The sequence below is a fragment of the Magnolia sinica genome, chromosome 16, assembly GCF_029962835.1.
Source record: "Magnolia sinica isolate HGM2019 chromosome 16, MsV1, whole genome shotgun sequence".
Taxonomy (NCBI): domain Eukaryota; kingdom Viridiplantae; phylum Streptophyta; class Magnoliopsida; order Magnoliales; family Magnoliaceae; genus Magnolia; species Magnolia sinica.
Genome location: NC_080588.1, coordinates 7,456,154 through 7,467,706, shown reverse-complemented (window position 1 = coordinate 7,467,706; position 11,553 = coordinate 7,456,154). Strand labels below are relative to the sequence as shown.

Below are 11,553 nucleotides of genomic sequence, written 5' to 3'. Positions count from 1 at the left end.
AAAAATACAGAAAACATGCCTTTCCAATTTGGTGGGCCATCAATAGCTTAAAAAAAAGGCTGGCCAATTCATTAGATGGGCCATGAATACATTTTAGTAAAAGTTGCCGATATTCCCACGTTCAATGTACATGTGTGGCCAATTTGGTAAATGGGGCAGATTGATTATGGGGTTTAGAGATCTACATGGTGAGGCCCACCTAATGAGCGGCTTAGATCTGGTTCGTGTGTCCATAGGAGATTATTGGAGTTATTTTTTGGCACCATGAAAACGACGGTGATAGGTAGTAAAGGAAAAAATTAAAAAAAAAAGTGTTGGGTGGTTCATTACAACCGTTTCACCTGTTTTGAGTTCCCTGGAGATATTGTCCATTGCCATGGATAATTGATAAGCACTGAAATAATAGTGGCATTGGCCTCAAGAATTGGTGGGCCCCACCATAATATTTATGTAAAAGTCATCTCGATCATCAATTGTGTCACCTTAATTTAACCGCAGAGCTCAAAAATCAGTCTAATCCATTATTCAGGTGGGTCATACGAAGGGAAAAGTTGGGAGAGGAACTCCCGCCCTTAATTTTTTCATGGCCCACTGTAATGATTAAATGAAATCCAATCCAAATTTTAGATACAAAGTTAAAATGTGGTCCCTAGGACCAGGCCCATCCTTGATTCAAATAAGCTACACGAAAGGAAATAGTTTGGAGGGCAAGGGTTATTTTCCTTCCTATGTCCCACCTGAATCATACATCATGCTGATATTTGTGCCTTACTATTAAATTTGAGTGATGCACCTAGTGACTGGGGTGGATTTTATATGAACATCATAGTGGTCAGATAATGTTTTGAAGGCTCACATGGGTTCATGTCATGACTTATTAATGAAAACGGCCACTAGTTAGACATTAAAACTTGGTGCATGTGCCCCACCGTAATCTTTACATGAAATCCACCCCGATCACCATGTGTGTCACTTCATTTTAGATGTAGTGCCTAAAAATCAGCTCGGTGGGTGGTTAATGTGGGCCATACAAAGGGAAACAATTGGAAAAGGGATGCCTCATATATTATTTCCAACGGCACTGAAATCACAAACTGAGCTGATATTTTGGCCCTACAGCTAAAATTGAGTGACACACTTTGTGATCAGGGTGGATTTTATATAAATATCAGAATTGGTGGACTCCAATGTAATGTTTACGTGAAATCTACCTTGATTACCAAGTGCATTACCTTATTTTAGCTCTAGGGCAAAAAATTAGCCCGAACTGTGATTCAGGTGGGCCATATGAAGGAAATAGGTGAAGAAAGATGTCATTGTACATATTTCAACTGTATGATCCACCTAAATCATAAACCGAGCTGATTTTTGAGCCATACAACTAAAATGGAGTTATCAACCTAGTGATTAGGGTAGGTTTTACATAAATATCACAATTAACCACACGAGAGATTTGGTAAAATACATTTCATGTATGAGGGGCGGTGCCAAACAAAATTTTTTGATTCAAATAGAATCAGCATGCATAATGTCAAAGGCAACCAATAATTTAAATTCACATGGATTCCATAGTAATTATGATTTGGATTTCATTCCCTCCTGCAAGAAGCCCTGAAAGGTTTTCATATTAACTTACGAGGCAACAGATAAGTATGTCATTTATCAAACATACTTATCTACGTACAAATAGAAATGAAGATAAGCTACTTGAGGCATAAGTAGCTTAATATCCAAGAAAATCAACCATTTGCATTCAAGATACATCAGTTTCCTAATCAAGGATTAGAATGGTACGTTTGTAGGGCATAAGGCATGAACATATGAAGCCACGTTAAGACTAGCTTAAATAACTTGAGCTCAAGCCCCCCCAACAATTGATTGGGTCATGCATAGCTGGCCCAAGCCCAGCCCATGGGCCAAGCTAATAGGTCCGCGCCTGGTCCAAAGGCGGGTCACACTCATCAGGGGCAGCTACAAGGGTAGCCATGGGATCTAGGTTTTTCATCAGGTGAGGCCAACAGAACATCCCGTGATATCCTAATATATTCACAGTAACATCCCGTGATATTCTAAATCAACTTTAATATTTTAAATTAGTGTACATATTAAATATTTAAAATTAATGTACATATGTGATATTTAATAGATTGATTGTAATAAGTCCATTGAAATATATAATTTAGGAAAAAAATAATCTTAAGCCTTTAGTGGGCTACAAACACAAGGATCGCAAGCAAGCAATTTGCCAATGCTTTTTAACTGTCCATTTAAATGGCCACCTTTAGAGAAGTTTAAATCAATTAAATGATATTGTTTTTTTAAAAAACAGGAAAAGGATCTTTCATTGACTATGCAAAATTACACCCTTAACCATTTGGGAGGGAAACAAGGAAAAATTTCCTGCCCCACCTATCATATACTATACAATGAGGGGCCCGACCACCTCTAAAATATTCGAAACCAAACAAAAGAGCAAAAACAGAGAGCAGGGGACTAATTTAGAGGTGTTGAGGGTCAAATATTACATATCAGACCCATTTATTGCATAGATTTACACGCATGATACTGCTTAATGGCCTGATTAATCGTGTTTATAATGCAGAGTGTATGTACGAGCCTGGACCGAAATGGGTGCTTAAAGCATGGACTTAACGCTCCGATGACACCAAAGCGTGGGACGGACTCCAGAGACCCAAGATCAACAGAATTACACATCAGGGACCCAAGAAAATCAAGGAATTGAAGCTCAAGTGGCCTGAAAAGTGTCCAGAATGCAAGATCATAGGGTTCCCACCATCTGATCAGTTCGAAACTTCATACGTGGCCTGAGGACCATAAACTAACCGTACACGTCAAATTTCAGCCATTGGATCCTCGTGAAAGTGGCTGAACTAACAGATCAGTCCATAAAATCCTGATTTGGGGCCCACCCGCTGTCCAGATACGCTTTAACTTTGGTCCCCACGGTTCAAATGAAATGGAGAACAAGATGAATGGTGTGGATTTCTCATAATCATTATACAAAGTGTACATAGTACACTTTTTGCACTAAGAGTGCATGGCAACAGGGACGTCTCTTCTTCAAAACAAACAGAACTCTGTTTCTGGTATGAAACAGAGCCTGCGGATGATCTCAGTGGGCCATCATCATGGTCCAAATGCTCAATCTGAGCCGTCCATCATGCAGAGGGGTTCGATTTACCCAAACCCATGTTGATATTATATACCCATGCACCCATACATGCTGGTTTCAACGGTCACAAACGGACAGCCCTGCACTGATTGCGGCGTGATTACCACCTTTTGCCGCATCCATAACATTCCAAAGCCGGACACATCTAGCTGAAATTTTGTTGTAAAGACAATTGACGCAGTGGATTTCGAAGATACCAAGTACGTGGACCCCACCAACTCTCATCAGAGCCTTCCGTTTCGGTCTCTGCTGCGGAAGCTTGAACAGGGACTTGCGGCCGATCTCTTTGGGCCAACACCGTGCATCAACGGTCAGATCTCGAACCGTTTATGAGACTCAAACCGCTCCTCTCACTTAGGCCTAGGTGGATAGATTTCAGAATGCATCGGAGATCGGTTTTTGATCGTCCGAACGGAAGATAGACGGAGGAACTGTTTCAATTGATGGGCTGCACTAAACCTGAGAAAAAATACTCCCTCTCGACTGAAATTTCAAAAGGAATTCCATGGACGGGTCGGATTTCTCGTCTGACATCAATCCTGGGCCCACCGATTTCAACAGCGTAAGATTTACGCATTACGCACGGCCAGACGCAAACGACTTTCGTGGGCCATTGTGCGATCGTATTGATGGTCGGATCCATGATCTGGACCGTACATATGTTACAACAGGTGGCCATAACCCTAGCCAAGATATCAGAATCAAGAGATGAATTGATTTCGCGCCGGAATTCTTCTCCAGAAGGTGAGTAGTTTCGCATGGCTCTTTCGCACATTACTGGGCTGCGTAAGGGAACTTTCGCATGAAGTTCTTGGACTCGAGCCGACCTACAGAAGAGTATAAGAGGAGAAGCACGTGAGGAGGCCAGGTATCGAAGGGAAGAAAGGAGAAAGGGCAGGGATCTAAGGCTTGGGGCTGGACGTCTGCATAGAGAGTTTGTTTTTTAAGTTTTAATTTTTTTATTTTTATTTATTTATTATTAGTTGAGAGATCAAGCCCGATCATGTTGGGCTAAACCTCTTAGCTAGGGCTAAGAGGTGAAGCTTGTAGCGTGATGGGAGAGATGTTATTTATGCCTTTTGTTTAGATTGAAGGGGTTTCTGATTTAATTCTATTATGGGAATACTTTTAGTTTTTAATAGCCTGTTGTGACTGAAATTACAAGGGGTTTGCAATGGCTCTGAGTATTTCTTTTTCCTTATTTTGATTATGACGTTAGGAAGTCCTGTTGTTCACCATCGTCTCCTGGGCATGGTTGGATGTCGGTACCCTTCCTAACCTTCATAATCATCTGATTGGTTGGTGATAAGTTTAATTCTGTTATTTGCTCTGTCTCCTGGGCATGGTTTGATGATGGAATCCATTCTAATTCATATACCTTTCATCTCTTGAAAACTATATCAAAGGAAGTCTAGTTTGATTTCCATGATTCTTGATGCAGGCATAAGATCTCCCTGATCTCTACAAGTGGATCCTCTGAATCCCTAGTTCCTTTCCTCTGAATTCCTTAAAGTTTTAGATAATTCTTCCACAATTATTTCTTAAATTCTATTTGATTTAGATAGCATCTTAGTCTAGTTCTATTTCTACCTAGTTTCAGGACACGTACAAGTTTCAGTCCCTGTGGATTCGACCTCGGTCTTACCGAGTTTATTACTACATCACAACCCTATACTTGGGGAGTGAACAAGTTTTTGGCGCCGTTGCCGGGGACTGACGGTTACGTTTTCTGGGATTAATTAGTTTTAGAATTATTTTGAGATTAGGATTTTACTAACTTTAGTTTTAGATTCTTATTTCTATTTGATTTTTAGAACTAACTTGTTTCCTGTTTTGTAGGATCCTGACATAAACTTCTAAATTGGTAATCCTTTTCTGATTCCTCTACTTTTTCTATTTTTAGAATTAGGGTTTGAATTTTAGAAATTTTATAATTATAGTATTTTTCTATTTTTAGTAAATAGTTTATTTTATTTTTTTATTTTTATTTTTTTTTTAGAAATAGTTTATTTTTAGAAACTTTCCTCTTTTGTTTTTAGAATTTTGGTTAGTTATTTCTTTTTTTATTTTTTTAGAGTTTCTTGCTAATTTTAGAAACTAACTCATCTTCCCTTTATTTTTAGAAATTTTCTAATTCTGGAACTTTCCTTTTTAGGAACTAACTTTCTAATTCTAACTCTTTTAGAATCTAACTTTGTTTCCTAATTTATTTTTAGAAATTTCTACTTGTAGACTTTTTGTTTAAAAACTAACATTACTTTAGAATTTTTAAATTTAGAAACTAATTTCTGTTGTTTTCTTTTGCAGGATCTTAATATAAGAATCTCTAGTCTGGTAACATCTTTCTAACTTCTCCTCTTACTTTATGTATTGCTGTAGGATTCTTCTTTTTTTAGACTCAGAGTTAGGGTTCTACCATGGAAGCGTGGGTACATGCATATGCCGAGATGGATAAGAGATATTGGGGAATACCTGAGGGTTGTGGAATTCAACGTATACCTCAAGATTTTTCTCCATCAAGAACAGACATTGAGAACCGACTAGAACGTTATGTTCCATTGGTTAATAGTAGTATATGATCGTAATTATGGAAACGAGGATTATTATCAACCATCATATTCTCCCATGTATGATCGGTATAACTATTACCAGGGGAAACATCAAAATTTGGAAGATGAACCAACTATATGTTATAATGATTATCCTCTTAGATATCCTACCATTGATATCCAACCAGAAACAATCCAAGAGGATTTAGCTCAGCATAGCCTGGCCTATCTCACGGAAATGAGAAAATCGTTGGAAGCGCTTAATTCGCGCCTTGATAAGATAGAGGAGGCTCGGTTATCTCAACCACAATTCATTCCAGAAATACAATGCGAGAAAAGTGATCCTAACTCGCTTTGGAAGAACTCTGGAATTACAAATGAGGAGTTGGATTCTATCAATGAGCATATGGTTCAATTTCCCGATGAGTTGATCTCGATGACTGTTCAAAGGAATGGTCAAGATGCGTGGGTATCTTTCAAATACAGTGATGATGACACACTTTCCTCACATGACACACAGGATCTCAATGATGACGTAGAGGTTAGTTTTTTCAAACCTCAACCGAACTTAGGTGTAGAATGTGAGGAGAGCGACCCCATCCCAAGTGTGTACTGCACGGAATTAGACAATGATGCTTATTGGGATGATGATCATGAATATACAGCCCAAAGTCCCCTAGAATCAATCTCAAGTTTGGTCCAGGTCAATGATCAAGATGTACATGAAGTGGTCGGTCATAATGAGCCACTCCCCTCACCTGACATGTCTGATTTTAAGGTGGAGGCTGAGCCCCTTACAATCGACCCTTCTAACTCTTGTGAAACATGTTTGGACCACTCTTTTGAATTAAATGATGATGTGATTCAGGAGAAGGTCGAGTTGCTCGTTACGACCTTGGAAATTGAAACCACTAAGTTGAGGCCACCATCTGAGCTGTACACGTTTGACAATTCAACACCTCGATTGAGTAGTTTCAATGAACAAAGTGATCACATCGATGCTTCCCCTATTGATTTTCAATCCATCTGTGTAGGGCTGGAGCAAGAGAGTACACCTCCATTTACCTTTAAGGACAATGGATTCCTTAGGCAGATCATCACAAGTTTTAATGTGGAAAATGAGTTACCCTCAGCCGAATGTCCCAACTCTTTGGATGATTGTTTGGCACACTTTACAGATTCAAATGATCCCATGATAAGAGACATAGTGAATGCCTTGCAAGACGATATCTCGGTAGTCATCACTGACCGAGTGAACCCTTACTCTGAAGCCCCTTCTTCCACAGATCCTGAATGTTTACCATTAGGGGAGAAGGAGCTGAAAATTGAACTGAAGTTTGCTACTTCGGAATGTGTTGAGACTACACTACTTCCTGAAAATTTTTCTCAATTTAATCTACCTGTAGTCTCTGATTCACCATGGGATAGTAACTTTGCAACTTTTTCTGACACAGGTGAATCACATATACTTTGGATACCTCAAGCGAATCAACAGCAAAATTTTAATGAGGTACATAAGTTTCTATGGAAGGTCATGCTCCAAGGCGTCCAAGCCTATTGCAAAAAGGGCTTTTGGATGATCCTGTTGAGGAACTTATGAGAAACTTATCAAGATATTGGCCGGAAGAGGAATCTTACGGCATGATCGAGTCATTTTTTCCTTGCTTTCTTAGGACTAGGGTAGTTGCTTTATTTGTCTGGCTGAAGACGATAAACTTAGCACTCCTGGGAGGCAACCCAGCTCTTCATTTCATTTCGTTTTTATCATTAGTTAGTTCAATGTTTGTGGGTAACATTACTGCAAACCCTCACGAGACTACAACTCGTCCACTAGGAGCAACCTAGGGGTTTAAAGGCTTGTTGCATATGCTAAATGCAATCGAGAGCACCTGCGAAAGTGGTATAGGTAGGATTTTGTCTTTACTTTTGTTAATTTCTCTCTTGTACTGACCCCCTTTTACGTAAATAGCTATGGAAAGCCTCTTGATTCTTTCAGGTATTATCTTCCTATCACTTCTCATTTACTTATTTTGTCCCATGTGCATTGTATGTTTATTTCTTTTACATTGAGGACAATGTAAATTTTTGGTTGAGGGTGAGAGATTAGGTTTCCTAATCAGTGTTCTTGGTCTTGAGCAAAAGTTGTGAAAATTTTTAATTTTTCAGGCTTTCTGATGAATTCGAAGTGATTTTGACGGCCATCTAGGGCACTTAGAATTTCAAGATGCGTGATGTTGGTACTTTATGACTCTTGGATTCAGTTATCTATTAAATTTCACAGCTAAGTTTGAATTATTAATCCATTATTAGAATTTGTAAACATTGGTTGAGTCATGAATTCGCAGGACATATCTCGCTTGCATATTAAGGTTTCAGTTCGATATTAAAGGATTAACTTGGGAAAACTGAAAGGATTGGGCAAATGGTCTTTACCTTAGGTTTGCTCCCTATAGGTGTAGATTTAATTCCCCATGAATGATATGTGAAAAAGTTGGGTGTACAGACTTTACCTTAGGTTTGCTCCCTATAGGTGAGGATCTGATCCCTCTTCTTGGCGTTACTTCTAATGAAAAAAAATCAAAAAATCAAAAAAAAAATTAAAAGAATAAAAAGATAATGTGTAAGCCAAGAAGAGTTATCGTGAATTCTCTCAGTTGTTACCAGTGATATCCTTAAATATCAAGGTAAATCTTAATGTTGACAAGTCGAGATTAGATTATACATTCATGGATCTCAATGGTTAGAATTTTTCTAATTAATGGAATAATACTTTGAACTTGATTATGAAGTTTACCATGTACTGGAGTCTAGGAGAAAGTAATATCCAACAGTCATGAATCTAAAAGTTCTCGTATCTGGATTACTCTGTAAAAATCACTCGCATTTATAAATTGTTCTGTAATTCTCAACTCATTTTTCGCATACTTTGCTCGGGACTAGCAAAATGCTGGTTGGGGGTTGTGTTGAGGGTCAAATATGACATATCAGACCCCAATCATTACTTGATTTTGTGAACATGATACTGTTTAACGCCCTATTTTAATCGTGTTTATAATGCAGAGTGTATGTACGAGCCTGGACCGAAATGGGTGCTTAAAGCATGGACTTAACGCTCCGATGACACCAAAGCGTGGGACGGACTCCAGAGACCCAAGATCAACAGAATTACACATCAGGGACCCAAGAAAATCAAGGAATTGAAGCTCAAGTGGCCTGAAAAGTGTCCAGAATGCAAGATCATAGGGTTCCCACCATCTGATCAGTTCGAAACTTCATACATGGCTCGAGGACTAAAAACTAACCGTACACGTCAAATTTCAGCCATTGGATCCTCGTGAAAGTGGCTGAATTAACAGATCAGTCCATAAAATCCTGATTTGGGGCCCACCCACTGTCCAAATACGCTTTAACTTCAGCCCCCACGGCTAAAATGAAATGGGGAACAAGATGGATGGTGTGGATTTCTCATAATCATTATACAGTGTACATAGTACACTTTTTACACTAAGAGTGCATGGCAACAGGGACGTCTCTTCTTCAAAACAAATAGAGCTCTGTTTCTGGTATGAAACAGAGCCTGCGGATGATCTCAGTGGGCCATCATCATGGTCCAAATGCTCAATCTGAGCCGTCCATCATGCAGAGGGGCTCGATTTAGCCAAACCCATGTTGATATTATACACCCATGCACCCATACATGCTGGTTTCAACGGTCACAAACGGACAGCCCTGCACTGATTGCAGCGTGATTACCACCTTTGGCCGCGTCCATAACATTCCAAAGCAGAACACATCCAGCTGAAATTTTGTTGTAAAGACAATTGACGCAGTGGATTTCGAAGATACCAAGTACATGGACCCCACCAATTCTCATCAGAGCCTTCCGTTTCGGTCTCTGCTGCGAAAGCTTGAACAGGGACTTGCGGCCGATCTCTTTGGGCCAACACCGTGCATCAACGGTCAGATCTGAACCGTTTATGAGACTCAAACCGCTCCTCTCACTTAGGCCTAGGTGGATAGATTTCAAAATGCATCGGAGATCGGTTTTTGATCGTCCGAACGGAAGATAGACGGAGGAACTGTTTCAATTGATGGGCTGCACTAAACTTGAGAAAAAATACTCCCTCTCGACTGAAATTTCAAAAGGAATTCCATGGACGGGTCGGATTTCTCGTCTGACATCAATCCTGGGCCCACCGATTTCAACAGCGTAAGATTTACGCATTACGCACGGCCAGACGCAAACGACTTTCGTGGGCCATTGTGCGATCGTATTGATGGTCGGATCCATGATCTGGACCGTACATATGTTACAACAGGTGGCCATAACCCTAGCCAAGATATCAGAATCAAGAGATGAATTGATTTCGCGCCGGAATTCTTCTCCAGAAGGTGAGTAGTTTCGCATGGCTCTTTCGCACATTACTGGGCTGCGTAAGGGAACTTTCGCATGAAGTTCTTGGACTCGAGCCGACCTACAGAAGAGTATAAGAGGAGAAGCACGTGAGGAGGCCAGGTATCGAAGGGAAGAAAGGAGAAAGGGCAGGGATCTAAGGCTTGGGGCTGGACGTCTGCATAGAGAGTTTGTTTTTTAAGTTTTAATTTTTTTATTTTTATTTATTTATTATTAGTTGAGAGATCAAGCCCGATCATGTTGGGCTAAACCTCTTAGCTAGGGCTAAGAGGTGAAGCTTGTAGCGTGATGGGAGAACTTGTTGCTTGTGCGTTTTGTTTAGATTGAAGGGGTTTTTTATTTAATTTTATTATGGGAATATTTTTAGTTTTTAATGGCCTGTTGTGACTGAAATTACAATGGGTTTGCAATGGCTTTGAGTATTTCTTTTTCCTTATTTTGATTATGACGTTAGGAAGCCCTGTTGTTCGCCATCGTCTCCTGGGCATGGTCGGATGACGGTACCCTTCCTACCCTTCATGCATTGTTGATTGGTTGGTAATTGGTTTAATTCTGTTGTTTGCTTTGTCTCCTGGGCATGGTTTGGTAATGGAATCCATTCTAATTCATATACCTTTCATCTCTTTAAAATTATATCAGAGGAAGTCTAATTAATTTCCATGATTTCTGAAGCAGGCATAAGATCTCCCTGATCCCTACAAGTGGATCCTCTGAATCCCTAGTTCCTTTCCTCTGAATTCCTTAAAGTTTTAGATAATTCTTCCACAATTATTTCTTAAATTCTATTTGATTTAGATAGCATCTTAGTCTAGTTCTATTTCTACCTAGTTTTAGGACACGTACAAGTTTCAGTCCTGTGGATTCGACCTCGGTCTTACCGAGTTTATTACTACATCACAACCCTATACTTGGGAGTGAACAAGAGGCTTGGATTCGTGTTCTCTGATGGCCCCTAAGCCCAATTTATCTAGAAGAATCTGGCCTCTCGAGAAGTGGGGTAAGATGTTAGGAAAGAACCTGTTGGTTTGCAAATTGCTCCCAAGTTTAGCCAAGCTGTCAGCCGGACCGTTAACTTCCCGGAGGACGTGAGCGATTCGAAAAGAGCCCCTACCAACGAGCGAAACAATTCTGGTTAGCCAATAAGACCACTTCCAAGAGGGAGCACAGTTCATCAGAAAGCAACGCACAACCCAGCTGGAGTCAAATTCCAAGATTACATTTTGAAGGCCCAGATCCAAGCAGAGATTGATACCATCATGAATGACCCTCAATTCAGCCAAATTGTTAGAGGCGTTCTCGTAACCGTTGGCGAAGGCAAAAATCACATTGCCAAGGTGGTCGCGACAAATCCCTCCACCGTCAGCAAGGCCAGAATTTGACAAAGCAAAACCATCCAT

General features: G+C 39.9%; 1 protein-coding gene across 1 annotated transcript; it reads right to left on the bottom strand.

The window, feature by feature from the left end:
- Window positions 1-11,058: 11,058 nt before the first annotated feature.
- Window positions 11,059-11,553, bottom strand: LOC131229852 (uncharacterized). Its single transcript, XM_058225894.1, has one exon. The coding sequence runs from the start codon at window positions 11,551-11,553 to the stop codon at window positions 11,059-11,061; it is 495 nt and encodes a 164-aa protein (XP_058081877.1).